At 38.9% G+C, this 24,201-nt stretch overlaps 2 protein-coding genes across 2 annotated transcripts in view; both read right to left on the reverse strand.

Annotated features, from left to right (window-relative positions):
- Positions 1-24,201, reverse strand: part of LOC115634590 (neurogenic protein mastermind) — a 122,709-nt gene that overhangs the window by 47,620 nt on the left and 50,888 nt on the right. The window lies entirely within an intron of this gene.
- On the reverse strand, positions 1,501-2,056 carry LOC115622146 (acylphosphatase-2). Its single transcript, XM_030516017.1, has one exon. It carries the CDS (start codon positions 1,973-1,975, stop codon positions 1,646-1,648), a length of 330 nt encoding a protein of 109 aa, XP_030371877.1. The 5' UTR covers positions 1,976-2,056; the 3' UTR covers positions 1,501-1,645.

Here is a 24,201-nt window from a genome sequence, read left to right on the forward strand (position 1 = left end):
CAAAGTCTTGAGACCCACAATTCCCATCGGCTTGCCTGCAATCTTTTCTATATGCGATTACGTAGCGTCGATTCTGATATGTTTTGTCCTCAGACGTGACTTAAGAATATTTCGAGAACAAGAAAAAGCTCGACTAAAAACGAGTAAGGCTTGTTGCTTTGTCTAGGAACAAGCTACGTCAATAGCGTTATCTCAATATTTTGACGAATTTCACAGACATTACAAAAATATGTTGGATAACTTCCCATTTATAAATAAACTCATGACTACACTGTTGAAATACAAATGTATTAAGATAAGCTCTTATTACGTTTTGGGAAGCAATATCGATTTTGTTAGACATGCATAGAAAATTATAGCTGGCTATTCTCAAATGCCATTCACAATTTTTTTTTAAACATTTGAATGGATACATTTCGGCTTAATACTCATTCTTTTCTTATATAAAGCTTCGTTCATGTAATTCCATCATAATATAAATACTTTTCCTGCTTTTGATACTTGTTATTTAATGAGTTTTTCGTATTCGGCGACTGCCAAAATATAGACCTAAAATTCGTCGCTACTATGCCCTTTCCGGAAATACCTTAAGTGCTTAGCCGTCTCATTGAGAGATTTCTAAAGCTCAGTAATGGTTATAAAGTTGTTAACATAAGAGAGAAGAACTTGGCGGTCCACTGTTTCGGAGCTGTTGATGTGGTTTAATCTGACATAGACTCCATATCCGCTTAACAGACGTTCAAGATGCACACTTACAGTTTATACTATATATTCATATTTATGGTTTCTTCAGGGACTGTAATAGCATAAGTTGGTAAATATTTATATGTGTGTATAAAAGTATTATTTGCTTCTTTTTTTTTTGAGTGCTTTCACACGTCCCTTTTCCACCGCATGAAAACGGTTTTGTTGCCGTACTCTCTGTTAGAGCTGCCTGTTAGAGTTGCCTGTTAGAGTTGCCTGTTAGAGCTGCCTGTTAGAGTTGCCTTGCTGTTAGATCTGCTGGCACTGTTAGGCTGGGCCGCTTTATGCTACAACTGTCGTTCGTACGAGTATGTTGATTTGTTTGATTTTGCTGTGATTATGCGCAGTGCCCAGCGCCGTTTCGTAGTCAGCGACCCATGGAGGGCATTGAGTACAACAAATACAACGACAACAACACAGCAACTACATTGCCTGGCCTGTTGTTGCTATATTGTTGTATTTTTTTTTTGTTGCCTCTGCGTTACCTCGTAAAAACTCATTGCCAGTTTGGGGCAGCGCTCAACTGGAAATGTAGACGCAGTCGACTGCAGGTGTTTGTCTGTCTACATATACATATATATAAAAATTATATATATATATATATATTATATATTTGTGTGTGTTTACGCTCAGCAATGTCTATATTTCTTTGCAATGCTTAATTAGTAGGTGGCCCCGTGTATGAGTTTTATAAATGATGCCGCAGAACAGGCAGCCAGACAAACAAATAGTTGGTAAGTAAAGGAAAGACAGTAATGGAACGCACTCAAAATCTCCCTATATTTGTTGTACTATATAGGCTTTTAAATTGGTATATATGTATATATATATATATTGAAAGGGATGGAATTTTGCAACTTGTGAATCCACAACCCAACAAGAACAAACACATTCTGCAACTCTAGGGACGATTCGTTGAATTTCTGTCATCATGGTAGCGTATGGTAAATCCTTTGTAGGTATGCGCGGTTATCTCCTTCGTTGGTGTGAACACTGCACGTTCTATAATGGCCCGGGGACTCCCAAAATTGAGAAGCCAAAACTTCAACTCGTTTACTTTCGGCAACGTACCCTCCAGCTGGCCAATGACAGTGCCATTGTCCGTGTTCATCACCCAGCCGCGCACTCCATTCATATTGGCAAGTTCACAAGTTTGTTTGCGCATGCGTACACCCTGAACTCGGCCGAAAACCTCAAATCCACACCCAAAGATCGGTTCCATTTGCATCATTTTTGTACTTGCTGTAGAGTTTGTGGAATCCAAGTTTGGAATTGGAGTTACAGATCTATTTTTGAATACTTTTTTTGTATAAGTAATTTGCCAAAAGTTTTGTGCGTAAATGATAGATATGGAAAAGGAAAATACTCAAAAAGTAAAGCTATTAGCATAGCTTGCTAGGAAAAACTGATAACCCTAGAGGTACGATTTTCAGCTTGAATTTTTTTAAGGGAATGTTCGATAGAGGGTCTGAACAACACTGCAATCTGATAATGCTTTCAATTTCACCTGATTTTGAATATAACAGGCGATTGTAACTTTTATTGATTTTAGGTATTTCGAAGCATCAATAAATATCTAATTGTTGATAAAAAGTAATGGGTGCTAAAATGTATTTACTTTAAATACCAGTACTAAAATATTCAGGCAGCTCTTTAAAACTGGTTTTAAGAGATATGCCATTAAATGGAGAATCGGCTGGAAACTACCTGTTCTTGGCACGCGCCCATCTCTACGTCAATTCTAGTCCCACACATCTATAGGCCATATCAGCACTGGGGACATATAAATCACATGGCACGCACGACAACAATGAAGCTGCGTATGTAGTACATAGTAATCAGTACATACATACAGTATCATCTCAAAGGCTGGAAAAGCAATCCAATCAACTGGCAGTGCCACAAAAGTTTGCAACCACCGCGTCATTTTTGCCCGCACCACACCACAGCACACACTACACCAATCTGCCGCCCCCTTCCACCTACCTATCAACCAACTGAGAACTGCCTTTCTACATGAGTACAAACAATAACTAGCGAGATAAACAGACTACATTTGGCGCTAATACAAACGACAGCGACAGCGACGACGACGACGATGTTGGCTGAGACTCTAGCGCAAATATTTAATATGATATTTATGGCCTGGGCATCGGATGGTCTGGGATGGGGTGAGGGCCGTTCATGCGGCCCGGGGGCTGTTGTAAGTAATGCCACAGTGCTTCATGATAAATGACTATTTCGCATCGAGCCGAACAGCAACAACGAACACTCCTTAACCCCCCAACACTACAAAAATAAAAAAAAAAACAACAACAACGACGAACCGCGACTGTCAAAATGCGCGCCATGCCAAAAATTTGCTTTTGCTGCTTCTACTGCTGCTGCAGCAATAATAGCACAAAATCTAACAGCGAATCTTAACAGCAACAGAGTAGCGTGCTTATTCAAATGTAACAACACGAGCCACTTCTGGCTCCTCCTCTGCCTCTCCACTGTTCCTGTTGAAGCCGAACGAGGCGACGAGCCGAAGGTGAGCAAGCAAAGCAAAACCAAATCGAAGCGTAGACAAACAAACTGACGCAAAAACTCAACGCTTCAAGGGATTTGGTGTTGCTCGTGCTGCGTTGTTGTTGTGGTTGCTGCTTTTGTTGTTCAAACATGGTAAATAACAAGTAAAAAAGCTAAAGTCGGGTGTCCCGACTTTGAAATACTCTGTACATATGTTTACAATAATTATAGAAAATAAAAAAAATTAAGAAAATAAAAAAAAAAATTTGATCGATTTTACCTCTCTCGGTATTCGAACTCACGTAAAGGGTGTATAATTGCACATTTACATAGCAATTGCGTCTGTGTGAGTGTATGTATGCCTATGCGCATCTATTCGTGTCTGTGTAAGCATTTTCGCAGTCAACCAAACAGCAACATCAACAACAGCCGCGGGCAGCGCTTGAGCAGCGCTGCAGCAGCGCTGCAGCAGCGCTGCATCAGCAAATATATTTATGGCTATAACTTCTTGTTAAATTGGTCTATCATAATGAAATTTGGCATACGGACACATAATAACTAACTGGGGGTATTTCCAAAATTTTAGTTCGAAATTCCAAGAATTACGGGAGTTACGATTTGCGGGGTAAAGGGGGAAGGGAGGGGAATTCCAAAATATACATTTTCTGCGTATTCACATAAGGCATCTGGGACTAAAATTTGGTGTTCCTAGGTCTTATAGTCTCCGAGATATAGGCGATTATACGAATGGAAAATCGGGAAAACCCCCATAGGGGGGATGTGGGGGGGAAAATCAAAAAAATAAAACAAACTCGTATAGAATACACACATAACGCATCTTCGTGCAAAATTTGGTGTCTCTATCTCTTATAGTCTCTGAGATCCAGGTGTTCATACGGACGGACAGACGGACAGACAGACAGACAGGGCTAGATCGACTCGTCTCGTCATGCTGATCAAGAATATATATACTTTGTGGGGTCTGCCACGCCTCCTTCTGCCTGTTACATTTTTCAGCTCCCGCAAACCTAATATACTCTTGTACATTTCATGTACAGAGTATAAAAACTTTATAGACTACGCTTTAATTGTGACTGAAACTGGGCTCGAGCGCCAGCCATCAAGTTACGGTTTATATGTACTAGTTAACAGCAAAAACAGAAGAAATAGCAAGACAAGATGACTGTCTCTGTTAAGAGTTAACAGTGAAGTAACAGCTAAGATACTGTTAATTGAGAAATCATGTTTTTGAGCCATAATTGAGCCGCTCTTGTAGATGCCAAGAAATAAATTACAATTCATTTACAGAGTACATATTACACATATTAAAGAATTTACCTTGGAGTTGTATATATTGGTAGCACAACTAATACTTCTCTTTTATTCGTTTATAAATAATGCTGATTGAATTTGCAATGGATTTTGAGAGTAATGTGCCATGATCTGTTGTTATTAATAGGCTGTTTGTTTTCCGGAGTAACAGAAATGACTAAAATTATTTAAAAATTAGGTCGAACAACTTGTCTGTAACAAATTGCTTAAAGTTTTCTCTAATTATCTTTGAGCACTTTGTGGTGCCGCTTGACGCACTATACAAATTAAAAGGCGCCGGCAAACACACAAGCCCACATAATCGTAAATACATACATACATACGTTCAAATATTTATGTACATATGTAAGTACAGTCGAGCATCTAAGAAAATGCAAAAGACTTTCAATTGAAATGTAAATGAAAGATACAAACTAAAATTAGCCTACAGATATAAAATGAAGCGGCCAGCAAATCGAAAATAAAATATCGAAACGTAAGTGAAAATACATAGTAGTAAAAAAAAAACATGAAAAATCCAAAGATAATTCAAACGAAAAATGTAAACACTTCAAATAAAACTACATACATATGTACATATATACAAACTCACATCTTTATATGCATATAGAAACATACATATGTATATGTATATATGAATGTGTGTGGCGGCTGCCACTGCCTCGGAAAATGTGAGAAAGAAGAAGCACAAACAGTAACAGTTGCAATGCATCTGCAGGGTAGAGGAAGGCGTTGAGAGCGGCAGCAGAAGTGGCAGCGAGGAGGGGGGAGGTGTATTTATTATGTGGCTGCAACTGTGGCTATTGGCGTTGGGCGTCTTGGCTTGGCCTTTAATAAGTGGCTTCGTTTGTTTACTTGTTGACACAATTCTAGCTACCGCATACACTTTCATCTATATACTATATGTATGAATATAAATGTATATGTATGTATATAAACATACAAGGATGTGTAAATTCATACATACGTCAATGTATATGTAGAGATATGTTTGTGTTAGTGTGTGCTTAACTGTGCTTTGTTGAACTGATAGTCAAATTGCAATCAGGTTTGTGGAGACTTGGGATTTAAATGTTAGAACTAAGATATAACAAAAGTCAGCTATTAGAAGTACAGCATCTATAAATTCAATCATAGTCGGCAAAAAAAAAGGGAAAAATTTAAAAATGATTTAAAGCAGGACAAAGCAAGGAACAAAACAACAGCTTTGGTTTAGTCTAAAGAGTAGAAACTTGAGAGAGTTGGTGTGTTCTCTATTATTATTACTTGTGTCAAGTATATAGCTTCAGTTTCCTTAAATCGAAAATATAAAGCTATATCCGAATATGGACACCTTTGACTGTGCTTAGTTATTTAAATACACGGCAATTTTGTGTAACTTTTGATTCATTTATACAAAACATATCCTTTAATATACTTACGCTTACTTTTACTTTCGAATTACATTATGCGGCGCATAAGTGACTTACCTGTAATGAGAAAAAGAGAAAATTTAGTGAAAAACTGATTAGCTGCAAATACGGAGTAAACACAATTTAATGATAAATCAACGAGCAGTGTCCAAATAAGGCGAACAATTGAAAAAAGGAAAATAAAAGAAAGAAATTTGCATTTAGCTGTGCGCACAAACAAAGCTAAAAATATTTCTGCCCGCTTAGAAATCCAAAATTAGCTTCTGTGATGCATGGCGACAGAGACGGCAACGGCAATGGCAGCAACGGCGACGGTGACGGCGACTGCGAAAACAACGTCACCGTTGAGCCGCAGACGCGCGTCGACTGACGTTGGCAGAAAACGACAGCAGGTTGGCTGAAAGTCTGCCACTGATAACGGCAAAATGGTATGCCAGCAACAACAATATCGCAAAGAGCGCCAACGTATGCTCACTGGTGGTGGCAGACACACTTGCTCACCCACACTCACTCTCTCGCTGGCAGCAGCAGCACTCACGCCAAAATAAACAAAACAAAGTGCGTCCCCCCATCCTCCCTCCCATCGTCCAACACAGTTTTATGGAGAGCGCGCGAAGGGGGGTACCAATGAAAATAAATATGTGGGCATAACAAAAATGAAAATTGTGCTCGAAATGTGCCGCAAATGGCAGCAGAATTGCTATTAAAAATTACAGAGCGCTTGTGTAGGCTCTTTGTCTATGAGAGAGTATGCGTCAGAAGGAGAGCATGAGAGAGAGAGAGCGCAATAATGCTGGTGTGCGTTCACGTGTATATGTAAAGTTACAAGAAACTTAGCCAACTAAAATGACAACAACAAAATCACTCGAAATCATAGAAGTAAGTAGTTTTGGGGCAATCTTTAACAGCTCACTGCTAACTTCATAATAAAGTGCTGCTAACTAACAGGACGCCCTATTTAAAGCACTTACAATAATGTAATTATAGATTATTGCATTAAATTTGCGACCAATAAAGCGTGCCCGTTGTATTTGTGGGTGGGCAGACTGTTAATGCATTTTCATTGTTTACATTGTCGCCTAATAAAAATACACAGCAAATTTATTGGGGAAATAAGCCACGAGCGCTGTGGCTACTCAATTTACGTGCATAAATTAAGTGCAGGCTATTTTTTAAGTGCTGCCATCTTCTTCATAAATCAACAGTGCGTATATGTAATACTCATTACACATACGCGCTGTTGACCCCCAAAGACAGCAGAAATTTAAACTGTTATTGCTGTTGTCAAGCGGCACTCACGTCGCATATGTTTTATAAATTAATTAATATATATTACACGTAAGTGGAAATATAAATCATCGACAATGAGCCCCACAGTGTGATACAATTTTAAAAAAAAAAACACAACAACAACAACATTAAAATATTTAAATTATGGATTTGACATTTTTCGCATCAAATATAAAAAACGCTGTGAAAAATAGCAAAATTATGTGATCAAATGCAAGTGATAGCTAACAGCAGGCGATGTGCTGACAAATTCAATTAGCTCAACAATAAAATTCAGTGACAGCAACAATAGCAGCAGCACCATTTAACAATACTTGGACTATAGAGCAGATACCAGTAATTCCATATACATTTCAGCCTACTATTATGCGACTGCAACATTTTAAATAATATACATATATGTATAAATTGGCAAAACAGCAAATATTGTTGTTGTTAATTTTCTAACCGCAAATATGGGTAACTGCTTAGAACATATAATCCATCTCTTTTATCATCCTAAAAGTCTTATAAAAGTCTAATATTAGTCTTATAATAAGAAAACCTTTTAAGTTAATGTTGTGAGAATTTACGAAAATATTATTATGAATTAAAGCAGTGTTTGTTTTGATTAGGATATTTCGTGAAGTAAAATGAAGATGAAGCTGGAAACTTAAAACACACTTCTCGCAACTAGTTCGAAGATTGCCAGCTTTTCCGATAACTATTTTCAAACGAAAACGCTGAGCAAGTAAACTTTAAAACTAACTAGAGCGAGCTAATGGCAGGTTGGCGCTACGAATTCGTATTACTCTTACAAATCAAATGGAATCTAAATCTAAGTCTAAATACAAACATAGCTTACATTTTGAATGCCAAGAGCTAAGAAGTTATCTTTGCCTTAGTGCAGGCAGGTGTACTTTAACGAAAACTGTACTCCTTTTTTTGTAGTTGATGGACATGGACAGTACGGCCACGAGATTTAAAAAAAATACGTGTCTGGAACAATTTTTCTAGTAGTGTTGTTGAAATCTACATTTGCCTGATAATGACTAACCATGTTAAAGAGTGTACAACTCTTCAAAATATTAATATATTTCTTGCACTAATGGCTTAAATGAAGTAATATTGTTAGTCCCAAAGCAAAATTTTTTAGAATGAGCATTTCAATAAGCATTTGATCTACCGGTTTATGTATACACCAGGTATGAAAACAAGATTCTCAATATGTAATCTTTTGTAGGACAGCAATGATATGGTGCTTTGAAAGGAAGATGTGTCGGTGGAAAGTTCGAGTCTGAAGGCAGGTGACACACAATACTACTAAGATATCTACAACTTAGATATCTACAACTATGTTAAAGTTTCTAGTCAGTTACTAAGCTTGAAATGTTAGTGCAAATGCTGAATAATTGATTGATGGGCAATGGGAGTACGAAAGTAAAGAAAAAATTTAAATCCTTAAAATAGGTCCATATACATATCTTTAATATCCGTAGTGTGGAGTGCACTGCACCAATAAGTATTACAGTATGTGTAACCATGCAGCATCAATAATTTTCCGATTGCAAGCTCAGGGTTGCACTTTTCATTGCCCCTACGATTTGCAATCAACTTAATTAAATTTCATTTTGATGTGCAACCGACGACGTCGATTTTGCACAGTTTTTGTTTTCGTTCTACGACTATACTATACGAGTATAGCCGCTGTTATTGTTGTTGCTTTTGTTCTCATTGCCATTTTCTTAGCTTGTCGTCAAGTTGATTTTTATAGTCGCCATCGTCGACGACGACGCCATTGTGCATTTGACGTTACGCCGAACGACACAAAAAATAAGAAATAAGAAAAAAAAAACAACAACAAAAAGTAGAAACAATAACACAAGCAACACACTTGGAGACGACAATATTCAATTAAGCGCCGACGTCAGCGCAAGCGTCAACGTCGCAGTCGTCGTCATTTAATGAAATTAAATTTTACTCTATTTATTTATTTGTGCGCGCCTCCCTATTTGTTTATTGGAAAATCAGTTAATTCGATCAAGTTGCTGAAATCGAAGCCAAGTAAAAAATAATGTGAATTGTGATTGTGATGGCACTACAAATTCCAATGCTTCATTAGAGTCAAGCGACATCAACTAACTAACTAACCAACAACAATAGCAGCGGCAAGTGGCAAAGAGCGGCCAATTAACAACGGCTAAAAACTTCAAACATTTTCAATAATTGAGGAGCCGCTTGACAAGAAGACAAGGAAGGCACCAGAGCCCAGAGCCAAGTTCGAGACAATCACTGAAGGCAGGGCGGGAGGGAACAGGCAGACGTGAAAGATGGAGTGGAGGTGGAAATGGAAATGATAGCGGAAAGAAGGCGAACCAGAGGACATGCGCACTTCAGAACTACATAGTCGCATGCTCCTGTCGTTCTCGTCGTCGGGCAGGACTTTAAGCTTTTTGCCACAAATTGTAACGAAGGCGGCGAAGGGCTGATAAGGTGGGCGCGAGTCTTGCCTCTGCCGCATGTCTCGAAGGCTTAAAATGAGAACTGTAAGGCCGCCATGACGAGACCCTTACATATTCCTTCCAGAAAGGATTTGTAAGAAATGGCGTGTTGCTTATGAAAGGAAGAAAAATTAAATAATTGAATAGGCTTCAAGGCCTGGTGCAAAACGACTCTTCCATTGGATAGAGTCTGGGAGCCCATTTCTTTGAAGCTCAGAGTTAGTTTCCAAGGCAATCCAATTAAAAATAATTCGAAATAGTCTTGTGTGTCCAGTGAAGACAACACAGGTCGAATTTTGTTGAGAATTCTTTTTCTGTTTGTCTAAATATCTCGCCCTTGAATGTCTTCTTCTAAAGTAGCACTAGAAATTCCCAACCAGTGTGGAAATCCCTTCAGTTTTAAACCCAATCAATTTTTATCTAGGTTACCATCTGAGAGGAATAGTAAGGACACTGGTAATATTTCTTTTTCTATTTTGCCAGCATATAATGCCAAAGGGTATGCAACTGTCGGGGCATCAAGTGGTTCATTTTTTGCCACAGTTCTTCTTTTTTTCTTTGCCAAGGCTTTATGTGGAAAGGGTGGACGAATAGTAAATACCACAAACTTTAAGATTTGCTGGCAAGGGACTGAGTTGTGGCCCATACAGGGCCAGATAGTGGTATGTATATGTTGGGGGAGTTGGGTGGGTTGGGAAGTGCTTGGGTACAGCATATGCCAAACGAAGTGTGCGGCTGCCGAGGTTGTTGTTGCTGTTCTTAGGGTAATGTAGACAAATTTTTATCGCCTGCTAAAGTTTTGGTTGTGTGCGAGGCATAGGGGCTCGAGTAGAAGTAGGAGTGTGGCAACAGGAAAAGGCAGTTAAGGTGGGGGGATGGCTATGATAGCTTGTTGACGCTAAATAGGCAGTTCTGTATCGTTAATAATAATAGTTATGTTTATGCTTATGCTGATGATGAACACGATGAGCCAAAGTTGATAGCACGCCGTGCGGTTTTCAAGGCAGAACGAAAGAGTTTGGATTATTCATTCTGGGATAAAGCAGAACAGAACAACACCGTTACGATGCAGATAAAAGTCTTGCATTGGCATTCAGCGAACGGCTTTAGAGATTTAAAGATGTAAATTACAAAACGCGTCTGAAGAGTAGTTGAAAATGTAGCAGCAATGAATATTAAAAGAAAGCTTCAATTAAATTTCAAAACTTGTAGCTGTAAGTACATATTTCAATTAATGTTTACCTCATTAATATCTGCAGTTAATATGTATTTATGACGATGGGTAGATAGATTTAAGTGTATCTTTTAGCAGTATACTATGGACAATTACCCATTAACATGTTTTCCCGATAAATATTCAACTAGCTTCAGCTGCCATATTGGTAGCAGAAAACTGGTTTAATAAATTGTAAATAAATTTATATAAAAAACAAAAAAAAATTTAATTTTATTCACCATTCTCTCATATTGAGTTTTTTTTTTTATACCCTGTACCCGTAGGGTAAAAAGGGTATATTAGGTTTGTGCAAAGTATGTAACATACAGAAGGAAGCATCTCCGACCCCATAAAGTATATATATTCTTGATCAGCATGACGAGAGAAATCGATCTAGACATGTCCGTCCGTCTGTCCGTCCGTCTGTCCGTCTGTCCGTCCGTCTGTCCGTCTGGATGAACGCGAGGATCTCAGAAACTATAAAAGCTAGAATAACCAAAGTTGGCATCCAGATTCTCCTAGGTCCGAGTAAGGACGAGTTTATTTTTTTTTTTTTAATTTTCCCCCCCTTCCCCCGCTGCAGAATTTCGTCAATAGCGTCCACATTTCAAATGCTACCTAAACCAAACTTTGCACACATAATTTATATATATTTGTCTACTGTTGTTCAAAATTTTATTCAATTCGGTCAATTTTAAGAAAAGTTATTAGCGAAACAAATTCTCGCCAGTACAACCCCCCCAAACTGCAGCAACAAGTTCGCTCTTCTTCTTCCTCTTTTTGCTGCTGCTATGGGCGCATATAACTCAGTGACGGAAGTTTACATGGGTACAGGGTATTACACTGTCGGGCTTGCTCGACTGTAGCGTTCTCTCTTGTTTTTTTGTAAAAAAGTGTGTAAGGTTTTAGAATAATAAAATGCATTTTCGAACGGTATAAACTATTTCAAACTTTAATTCCTTATATTGGAAACTATTTGTTGATCGACGCCTTGGAGCACCGATTGATTTGCTTAACCTGTTGTTCATCAGTTGATGTGCGAATTCGACTTGCATTTGGTTTATCTTTAACGCTTTCTCGACCCTCTTTGTGCTTTTGGTGAAGCCTGTTTATCGAATGTCTTTGCAACATTCTTTATGTTAGGGCTGCAGAAATTCAAATCCTTATACGAAATTTAACCGAACTTATTCATTGAGTTATTTCGGATATTGTAAAAATTGATATCAATATTGCAAACAGCTGATGTGCTGCCAACTTAAAAACAAAAAGATTTGATGTTTCCATAAATATTAATAGGAGGATCTAATGTTTCTCCTCAAGATTTAACGAATGGAGTAGCAGTCTCTATGGACAATTCCATTTAGTGCATCCATAATTTGACTTGGGGTTATTCCAATTCTTAATTACATGCAAAAATGTTGTTAATTGAAATTCACTTTCGTGATTTCAAACGCAACCGCAAGTCAATCTCATGTACGCACGTATATTGTGTATAGTACTTATGTATAGTATATTCAAAAGGCAACCTAAATTTGTGCTTAAACAAATAGCGCACACGCTGTTTCGCCCCTCTACCCCTCCCCTCCTTCACTCGGCTGTCCCTAATCACAAGCAAACAAAAGTCAAATCAAAAGAAAAGCCAGCAAACAAGCGACACCAGCAACAACAACAGCAAAGATTTAACCACAGAGGGATAGCATTGTTGGCGGGAGAGCGGCCATAAGGGTAATGGTAAGAGGCTGAGGGATGGAGAATTAGGGGAGCGCTGCAACTGCCACTGCAACTAACAAGCAAAACGTCAACAACGATGCTGCTGCTGCCACTGCTGCCGTTGCAAGCAACTTCCAATTATTTTTTATATTTCTGCAGCAACAAAAGGCAGTGACGAAGAGCAGAAGAAGGACACTAAAGATGGGGGAAGGGGGTGTGGCGGTTCGGTGCGGTGCAGCAAAGAAAAGCAGCGCAAAAAGTGGATTATGTGGCTGGGCTAGGCTAGGCAGCCAGAGCAGCGTGCCGCACATATTTTGTTGTTTTGGGGCGGACCAGCGGGGCGGCAGTGTGCGTGAAAAGTGGGCGCGGCTGGGGGCACTTGTGATGCACTCAATACTCGTAGCTGTGGCTTCTCTGATGTTGTTGTTGATGCTGCTGATGCTGATGCTGATGCTGCTGGACGGGGGAGGTCGAGGCTGTGGCTGCACTTTTGATTGTTGAAATACAGGCGCCCCAGCATCAACATCAACATACCACGTCATCATGTGCTCCAATTGCATGACACGTATGCGGTTGAGGTTCCTCACACACCAATCTGTGTCCCACCATTTTCGTTTAGCGTTGATGAGCTGCTCGAAATGTTTGAAGCGAAAATCGTTGTTAAACATTTTAAATACCACCAACAATTTTATTTGAAATGCCCGAAAAAAGATGGGAAAATGTTTTTTAGAATTGCGCACTAATTAAGCTAAAATGAAATACATTTTTTCTGTTAAACGGTGGGGGGGGGGGGAGGGGTGGCTATGCAGCTAAAACAACAACAACAACAGTGCAAACATTAAAATTGAGTCTTCGTTGACGATGTCGTCGCCGTCATCGTCGTCGTCCATTGTGCAAACAAAGCTTTTAAGCTTCGTTGAGTTTAACACAAATACAGGCACAATTACACACACACATCTGCATATATACATATATATATAAATATAGGTACGTCTATATATGTATGTGGTCGCAGCATAGACACTACCGAGTGGCGGCCCATTACAACGTCAAAGCCATCGAGTACTGGCAGAGGTGGCGGTGGCTGTTCATATACTGGACTCAATGGCTGAAGTGGTGCTGGGCAGGGCAGGCGGAGCAGGCGCTTGCGAGGGTCCAATGGCACACGTTGTGCGCCATATGCGCCACATTTCGATGGAACACAGCATGTGAGTTGATGGTGGGGGGTGCAAGGAGGCGACTCACAACACACACACACACACCCCATATATGTATATATGTATATAAGTGGTCGACGGCGTGGCCATGCAGTCGATGCCTGTCAACACTGACAACAAAAAGTGCTTGCCCGGAGAAGCCCTCATTGAAATTCATGAATATGAATAACGAAATAAATATAAATACTATAGCTATAGCTAAGAAACTAAGTGGAAAAAGTGAGACCGATATGAATGTTCTGCCGAAAGATAAACAACATTGCTACTCACAACATTTTTGACATCAATGTTGTGTCGAAGGGACTGAAGAAATAAATTTCCAAAAGTCATTTCTGGATATGTTCTTTAAGCCGGAAAGCTTAATGTAGTAAAGTATTCTTTTCATTAAAATAACTGACCATACCTGTGATCGGCTCCGTACTATTAAAAGGCGTCTATTAATATTCAGAATTTAAAAACAAATATAAATTTCAATGAAATTAAAGACACACTTTTTTCTTCTTAGGTAGAAAATTGTATGATATTATTGATGGAAAAAATTCCATAATTGTTTCAATAATTTTTGGGAGTCTGAAATTCTAGAGCCGCTGCTAGAATCAACTGCTGGAAAATTGTCTATACAAATAATACAAATTTCTTTCCTCTTTTTCTAAAAGCTGTCTCAACATTAGAATGCTATATAATTTTGAAAACGAAAGAAGTACATGTATTCTTGTTGTACTTGGAATTTTGGTGAACAGAAATCCAAATTTATCGGCTATGCCCACATTGACTAAACTTGGTCTGTAGACTCTTCTAGTTCTAAGTTGAAATATTTCCGACTCTCCCTTCGCTTCAGAATATCATAAATACTGTCCAGAGCACCGTAGCTATATAAACCAAACAGTAGTCACAATTTCTAAGCCATTGTTCCAAATTTATCCAAATCGGCATTAATCGCATGAGACGCACTAGACATGCTCTTTTTCATCTTCTTTGGGTTTCTGCTATGAAAGATATTAAGTAAAATCTCCTCCACAAATAAAGTAAAACAAAACTCTAATTGAAAAACAATATTTTTTAAAACTACTATAGTTATAGGTTTTAAGTAGTTTAGCAAGTTTGGGGGAAAACTTTGTTGGCTCAGTGTACGGTGTACCACATCGCGTATACTTGACGTTGCGTGCTACGTGCGCTTATCAACATCTCTCTTTCGCACACACCCATACTCTATGAAGCCTACATGATGGTGCCATCTCTCTCGCTCTCTCTCTCTCCCTCTGTTCGAGTGCTTCTGATGCCTGTTTCGTTTGCAGACAAATTTCTATAAATTATGCATTGTGTGTGTAAACACGACAAGTTGAATTGAAATTACGGATTTAAATGTGAAGCAAAGAAATTTTATGGCTATACTATATAAGAGTATACTCGTATACGTGTACATATTCGTATATATCAGTATGTATGTATGTAAGAACACAGATATGAGATGACTCTGCTGCTTCGGAGTTGTGCTTTTCAAACATACATTTATTCACATAAATATTTATGTTTTCATGTACCACTCGTATACATATCTATGTATGTATGTGCGGCCATTGCTTATTGTTTTCCGTTTAGGTCTGAATGCACCCTTTCGAGACGCGCTTGACTAACCTTTGCCACCCCTTTTGGCGGGCCGGCTTTCATCTGCCGCCACTGCCGCTAAAGCACAATAACAAACAATCTCGTAAATTTAATTGTTTAAAGTTAATTTTGCCGCCAGAGCCCAAGTCTGTCAGCAGCCCCCCAGTCGTTGCGAATATTATTCAGGCCGTCATCGCCAACATCGTCACATCGTCTCGTCTCCGACGTCGTCGTTGTCGTCATTGTCACCTTTTGAACTTCCGTTTTTGTTTTTTATCATCAACATCATCATCATCGTCAACAACATTTTCATCATCGCCGTCGTCGTTGCCGCCGTTGGCATTTTGTAATACGTTTTGACTGTCCATAACATGCCACTCTCGTCTGTTCCATTCGGCAAAGGTTCACTCAGTCGTAAATTTTTCTACATATCGTGCTCATTGTCCATTCATCCACCTCCCCCACCTCCCACTGCCCCCCGCCCCGTCCATAGCTCTCAAGCAATGCTGACCAAGTGCTAAGCACGGAACGAGAAGCACGGAGCACGGGCCGCAGTCGCATCGCCCGATTCATTTAACATTTCTATTTGCTGTTGTTTGTTTTGTTGTTATTGTTGGTATTCGTTGTTGTTGTGGTTGTTGTTGTTGATGACGCTGATGACGCGTTGGCTGATTTGCAAATGAACATTTCGTCAGCGACTGACATTGATGACGCCTGTAGGCAGGTCCGACTTGTCTTTGTCTTTAAATCTATCATACCCTCACAGAGGCTATCTTGGTTTTCGACTGATATTTGGAACGCCTTGTAGGAGCTGTTTATATACATACACATAGAACGACGAGCTGCATCGTCATAGCTACGACTTGTCTTTGTCTTTTTATCTATCATACCCTCACAGAGGCTATCTTGGTTTTCGACTGACATTTGGAACGCCGAGAAGGAGTCGTATATAGTTGTAGTTGATCAGAATGCAACGACGCGTAGCCATGTTTGTTTCTGTGTTGTTTGTCATATAAATTATGGGCCGATTTTGCAAGGATTGCTTTGTCTCCACATCTATTGTTGTAAGCTTTCGCTCCTAAACCCGCAAGTTACTCTAAATCGCTCTCAATGTTTAACTACAAACGTGTTGAATTATATCAAAACACTAGTGCGAAGTGCTTTTGGACCACACATTGAAAACGTAGTGTGTTAGTTCTTTCAAAACATTGTACTATTGCTAGTTCGAGTATAGAGTATGAATATAGAGTATACTACAGATAAGAGTGTACTAAAGAAAACCTCATTTGTACAACCAGTAGGACTCTAAATTGAAATTACTATATACTTGTATTATAGCACCAGAACGAAGTCAGTTCAAAATTTAAGTGCAACTATACAAGATGTAAGGTAGTGTCAGGGGTCCCAATACAATATGCATATTAAACAGTGTCTATTCAATAGCGGTATACTTTTATTTTTAATCAACGGTCTCTTTCTTTACACTTTTAAACAATGCTCAAATTAACTTTTGAACTGTTGAACATTATGCTAAAATCAAAGACGCTTGTTTATATGTTAGGGAATTGGAAAACCCACGGAAGCAGACGTGTTTTCTTATGCTTTACTTCGGAAAAAGCACAATCAGTGGTGTTGACATACTGAAAGGTTTGTTAATATAAAAAAAATAATAATAATAAATAATGTGGCAAAATGTGTAGAGCCGATCAGTCTTCGCAAATTCTGTGTGTGAAGACTTTTTTGATTAAACAAATATCGAAATGAACCAAAATATTTAAACGCTTTTTTATGGATTATTTAAAATCAAAAAGTGTATATAAGCCTCGGTGCAAATAAGATAAGTAAATATAAGCGCATATGCACACTTATATGGTATATATAGGCATGTGGATCTGAAACATAAAAACTTGAAAACAACGAGAGAAAAAAAGCGAAAAAAGTGTCCAACGCAACGCAAATAGCAAACAGAAAGAGGCAAACCCAAAATTGACTTGCGTCTGAGTCAATGAGTTGCAATGAGTCGAGTGGACGCGAGTGGAGCAGTCCGATTGTAATGAATAAATGAGTACACACACACACACACACACAGACACAGACACACAGATACACACACACACTCGCACACAATCATTCTTGTAATGCTACACATACACGTGGGTTTGTGTTTGTGAATTTGCGCAGTTAATTTGCCATTTCCGCTCCAGTAAAGTAATGAAAATACCGCTGGGCGCTTTACGAAAAAGCAAAATAATCCAAAAATGTACTCGTGTAACCCTGAACATAAAGCCTAGTCTGTGGTGGAAAATTTATATAAGCGGGGATTTACCATACCACTGCCTTTAAGTTGAAAATTTTAAATCGAAATGGTTGTCTTTAAGTTGAAAATTTTAAATCGAAATCGTCCAAAATCTTTAATAAAATACTTCAAAAAATTCTTGAAATCAGTAGCGTTTGGCAATAAGGTAATCTAGAAGTCCAGATGTCAAACAACAAACAGGACAGACGGGCAGGTTAAAAGTTTAAGTTCTACTTAGTAACTATACTGACGCTCCACAGCATACTAATGAAGAATCATTATTTGATATGTTACAGTTATGTAGATATATGTAAACTCTGTAACTCGGAATCCCCCTATTAAGGTGGTAAATTTATATTAATTCGAACTTGAATCTGTACCCATTTGAAGCTCTCATTTTACCAAACTACAAACTATATGTTGCGTGGCAAAGGAACTAAATGAGTTCCGAACCCTTCAGCATGTTATATACATTTCAATAACTGACTGGATGCTTTCAATTTTTAAATCGCAGTTTAGTTTTGTAGAAATATTCTAGATTCTCCACTTCAGTTTCCGTTTAGCTTACTTCACAACAAATTCCCACCATTGCCCGCCATTGAATGGACTTCAGATATGAGCAGCAAGTGGATTTCGTAATAAGCCAAGGGTTGGCATAAATACAAATAGCTCAGGCGTACCATAAGCCGTGCAGACACACACACACACACGAGCTCATCAAGTGATGTGGAAAGTATTAAACAGCCAATCAACATGTGAGCATAACAGGCAGACGAACAGACAGACAATCAAGCAGACAGAGAGACAGAAAGCTCATTAGTCCAGCACAAGCTCCACTCAAGTCCTGACAACAATGCCAAATTCGCATGCAAATTGGTAGCATCACAAAATCTCGCTTCAAACTGTGCGAAACCCGACGCAGACATCCACACGGACAGACAGCAAGCCAGCCACCTAGCCAACCACCCAGCCAACCACCCAGCCAACCACCCAGTCAGCATGCAGTCTGGAAAGTGCGAACGTAGTGCTAATCTACAAATACAACAACAAAAGGTGATGACTTCTGCGAAATGACAAAATGGCGCCGCAGGTGAAATGGCATCATATATAGTATACATATATACTTGGATATAGTAGGAGCAGTATATACTATCCCATGAACAATGCCACATTATCAAATGTAATGAAGAGCGCTAAAATTTATTGTCACAACGGGTGTAAAAACAAAAAGACAGCTAACCCATTGCCCGCAATAATTGGGGGCGTGCCTAAAAGGATGGGCGGCGGCGTCAAGGGCTAAACCATTGTGAAGCCTAATGGAACTTCGATGCCAGCTAACTGACTGGCTCGCAACATGTCGCTCGTTTAGCCCACCATCAAGGACTGGGCCGCCAACAGCGATGCCGACAATGACGCTGACGATGTCGCCGACGCCGACGCTCAACGCCCTTACGCATGACCCTAATTTTTCGGCCCACTCGCATATTTTGCTAACACTACCAACATAATGGCTGCACATACTACACTATATAATACAAATGGAAATGCAGAAATAGGCCAGATTGCGATAACCCTAACAATGGTATTTAGTTCCCGCTTGAGCTATCTTGGCACAAGACAGGAAATTCGCAAAGTTGGGACTTAGAAAAGCTATTAAAAGAGTATAGGAATAAGTAAAAGGATAAACTGCTTCGAAATATGTTATAAACTAGAGATTTGAAAACTGAAACTGATAGCCCTCGGTTCGAATCACGCCGCTTACTATCGTCGGAATGAATTAAGAATTCCCTGCAGTTTGAAAATTCCCAACATATTCATAAAAGCAATAAATAATAATAAAAATAATAAATAGTAATAAAAACAATAAATTAATAAAATATATTTTTTAAAGAAATATATTAAACAATACCACTCGAATTGATGATATCTCTCAAAGCCCTACCTTGGATCTTTCTTGGATCTTTCTTGAGCTAACGACAATAGTTTCACAATTTAGTCACATCCCATCTTGGCTGGACTCTCTTGGAGTGTGGCTATTGCCAGATGGCAACACTGGTAGCTCGCTCGTAATCAACCACAATTTCTCAATCATAAATGCCAACATTGTCATTACTACACCCGTCGACCACAGCTGTATTTTGCGCCTGGGCAGTCCTAACCCTACACCGACCCACCAAATTCCACTTAATGCCACCCCAGACGCCTTCCCAATTCAAGCCATAGTTCCAACTAAATTGCTTGTTGCTGTCGCCTTGCAGTTATTCGATTTGCCGTCTGTCGGCAGTCACGGCATTTGGCCCCATGTTAGTGTTACCCACAACAACAACTACAACAGCGGTTACAACTACACATAAAGGACGCCAAGCTGGCAACAGCAACAGCATTAGCAACCAGAGCCTTGTGCGTTGCTATTCGGATTCTGCGTATATTCCATTTGTCGCTGCCACTCGAGGCGTCCATTTGATGGTTATGTCGAATGCCGTTAACTCGAAATGAACACTTTGCCGCTGCTTAGCTGAACGGGCGGACAGCTCGGACAAACACATGTTAGTGTTATATGCAAAATAAAATCACGTTCCCAGCTCTACGACTTTACCCAGATGAGTGAGTGCGGTACTTGCGGGTATTTTTCTGGATGGTTGGCCAAGTAAGACATTAACGAAAACAATTCCAACAGTCAAGCACATAGTTCATAAGTCAATAATACGAGTACTAGACTGCTCGAAACTGAATTTAGGGAAAAGTACAACTTGTAGCTTCAAAATATGTAACTAATAATATAAAATGTTCGAAGTACAACAAAATCCATTAAATTAAACTCTGCATTTTGAGAAAAAAGTTAATCAAATGATTCTCAAATTTTATCACAAAAAGATTTTATGTTTTTATTTTTATCGCACTATGAAAATAATAAATAAATAAATAATAATCAAAGTTAATGCTCGCATATGTTGCTTGACCGTTGTGGGGAAATAAACGTTTTAAATCGAGTTTTTGGCAAATACTATCTGCAAGTATATAAGTAAATAAGCATGAACCAAATTTTAAAGAAAGTGCTCGTGATTAAACCGGAAACTATGTCTAGTAGGTGAATCAGAATGTTCTATCAACATCATTTAAATGTAATACTTTTCGTCAAAAAAGCACTCACAATTGCCATCCATTTTACCAAAGATTTTGACTGAAATTTAATAAATTCACGTACTTTGGTAATTAAGAATTTTGTGTGGAATCTCGACTATTCTGGAATCGAGATAAACAATTAAGTAAACGTTCCCGAACAAGTTATCTCGCGTTTAGGACTTAATATTTGAACGTAACCTGTCTGTGATAACTCGGTTTCTTTCTATCCGATGGTCATGAAATTCAACGGAATAGTGATATATACGTAGGACGTTGAAAAACGCATTCATTCATCAATATGTAAAGCCATATTTTAGAAAAGTTCTATTTATTTTTGCTGCAGCAAAGGCAAAAAATGAAGCTTGCTGATGGATAGTGTTTCCTTCTCGGTCTTTCAGTTTTGTGTCCAAGTCTAGTCTCCCATAACTATAGACTGTTAAAACACATTGCTGAAATACTGGGACACCAAGTAGCACTGTTGGCTGAGCTTTCAATTTTTTATACCCTGTACACGTAGGGTAAAAAGGGTATATTAGGTTTGTGCAAAGTATGTAACATGCAGAAGGAAGCATCTCCGACCCCATAAAGTATATATATTCTAAATCAGCATGACGAGAGAAATCGATCTAGACATGTCCGTTCGTCCGTCTGGATGAACGCAAGGATCTCAGAAACTATAAAAGATAGAATAACCAAAGTTGGCATCCAGATTCTCCTAGGTCCGAGAAAGGACGAGTTTATTTTATTTTTTGGAATTTTTCCCTCCTTCCCCCGCTACAGAATTTTGTCAATAGCGTCCACATTTCAAATGCTACCTAAACCAAACTTTGCACACATAATAAATATATAATTATCTACTGTTGTTTAACCAATTAAATTATCCAATTCGGTAAATTCTAAGAAAAGTTATTAGCGAAACAAATTCTGGCCAGTACAACCCCCCCAAACTGCAGCAACAAGTTCGCTCTTCTTCTTCCTCTTTTTGCTGCTGCTATGGGCGCATATAACTCAGTGTCGAAAGTTTACCTAGGTACAGGGTATTAGACTGTCGGGCTTGCTCGACTGTAGCGCTCTCTCTTGTTAAGAGTGGAACAAATACTTAGTATAGTTTATTATGATGAACAGAAAAGGGTATGAAAACAATTTGTGCATCCAGGTATCTTAAGAGGATGAAAATGTACATTTAATTAGCTATATCTGCAGCATATTGCACCACAGCTTGCTTTGTGACTTGCACTTGTGCAATAACTATGCCTACCCTTTATGGGTTGTTAGCTTTCGAAAGAGCAGAAACTATTAATTACAAATTTGACAATGTTTTGAAATAAATAAGGAATTATGTAAACGACTGTGAGGGCAAGCAAACTCGCATACGTTCTTGAAGGTAATGGGAGGCTAGCTAGCTGGCTGGCTGCCTGCCTGCCTGGCTGACTTATTGTTGCCTATTTGAAATGCAAATGAGTATTACACAAACCTTAAAGTATTGCGCGAGCACAGAGTCAGAGATCAGCAGCAACTACGACAATGATGAGCACAGAGCCAGAGGTGACAAATCTACGCTGAAGCTAACGTCTACTTAAAGTGCCCGTAGTAAAATAGAGTGCGAAATTTCGTAACATAAAAATTAAATTAAATTAATTAAGCTAAAATGGCGCGTGGCAGGCAAATAAATTAAAGCGAGCAACAACTGGGAGGCTGCGCGGGTGAAGCTTTAAAACTTAAAACGATGCCTGGGCAGCAAGTGCGGTGAGAAAAATTCTTTGAGGCACCGGAAAAGGCAATCCAACTTGGGGGCTAGTAGGCGCATAGAAAATAAAAGTAAGCAAACACACACACACACACACACAGACGTGTGCGAGAGCGATGTGGCATGTGTTTGCATGCATGTATGTGTGCGTGTCTGTTTGTACAACTTCAAAATGAGTTTATCGATTTTAAGGCAAGTCGCTGCGCTGAGGCGAACAAGCAATACTCACGGGCACATTCAGAGCAACAGCAGCGAAGGGAAAGAAATGAGGACGTTTGGTCGTCTTCCTGTGCTTCGCCTGCACGCCGCTTCAAATGTGGATAAGGATGAGCATATACACGTACATACATGCATATATACAAGCAAGTGTGTGTGTGTATGTGTGTGTGTGTGAAGGGGGAAATGCTTGGATAGATATATGAAGGGTGCAACAGAGCTTCTACAAGTATGGAGTAAGAGGCATGGCAGCAGGCGCAGCGAACAGCAGCTTCATTTACACTGGTCGGCACAATTATTTTGACGAGAAGAAAATCATACATTTTTGTCAATAACTGGTTATTGGTTTAAGATATCAAAGGAAATTTTTTTTCTCAATTCCATATTGGTATTACAAACTTAAAAATAATTCAAAGGATATATTTTTATAAGGACTTTTAAAATTATAAATCAAGGTAATTTTCATGGGTTGGCATAAGTATTTTGACAATGGATATTAACAAAAAAAACAAAGCTTAATACTAAACAAAACATAAGAAATTGATGGTAGATTAATAAAATGTATACCCGCCTTTGGCTTCGATAACTTTTTGAAGACGTCTTGGAACTGAGTCCACTAAATTTTGAAGGACCTCTAATGGTATCTCTTTCCAAAGAGAAGTGACCTCGGAAATAGTTTCTTCTTCGGTTTTATGCAAAGACGCATTTCTTTTACGTTTTACAAGAGACCACACATTCTCAATAACGTTTAAGTCCGGACTTTGTGGTGGCCAATCCAGAGTAGTAACACCAACATCGGTTAAAAATGCTCTTATCATTTTGCTTTTGTGGCATGGGGCGTTATCCTGTTGCAGGATAAATGATTCTCCAATCAGCCTGTCACCGGAAGGGAATGCGTTTTCGTTAAGGGTACTCAAATATTGTTGCTGGTTCATTGAGCCGGTGATGGGAACGAAATCACCTAACCCATTGTACGCAATGCATCCCCAGAACATGACTGAGCCTCCGCCATGGCTCACTTTTTGACATACGGGGATATTTTTTTGTCTTTGAAACTGTGGGAGCCTTACAAAAATCTTTGTTTTTGATGAATTGTATTCAAAGGAGCTTTCATCTGTCCATAGAACGCTTCTCCAAAACTCTTTTGGCTTATGCAGATGCTCCTTTGCAAAAGCCAATCTTTTGAGCTTGTTCACCTTTGATATGTAAGGTATGTCCTTCGCTTTGTATGTCTTAAAATCTACTTCTTTTAGGCGTCGCCGAACAGTACGCTCACTGATTGGAGTCTTGGTCGACTTATTC

Source organism: Scaptodrosophila lebanonensis, unplaced genomic scaffold (genome assembly GCF_003285725.1).
Source record: "Scaptodrosophila lebanonensis strain 11010-0011.00,11010-0021.00 unplaced genomic scaffold, SlebRS2 tig00000001-arrow-pilon, whole genome shotgun sequence".
In the NCBI taxonomy this organism is placed as follows: Eukaryota; Metazoa; Arthropoda; class Insecta; order Diptera; family Drosophilidae; genus Scaptodrosophila; species Scaptodrosophila lebanonensis.

Bases quoted from the DNA above. Each gene is read 5' to 3' on its own strand.
- LOC115622146 (XM_030516017.1), bottom strand. From the start codon at position 1,975: ATGATGCAAATGGAACCGATCTTTGGGTGTGGATTTGAGGTTTTCGGC.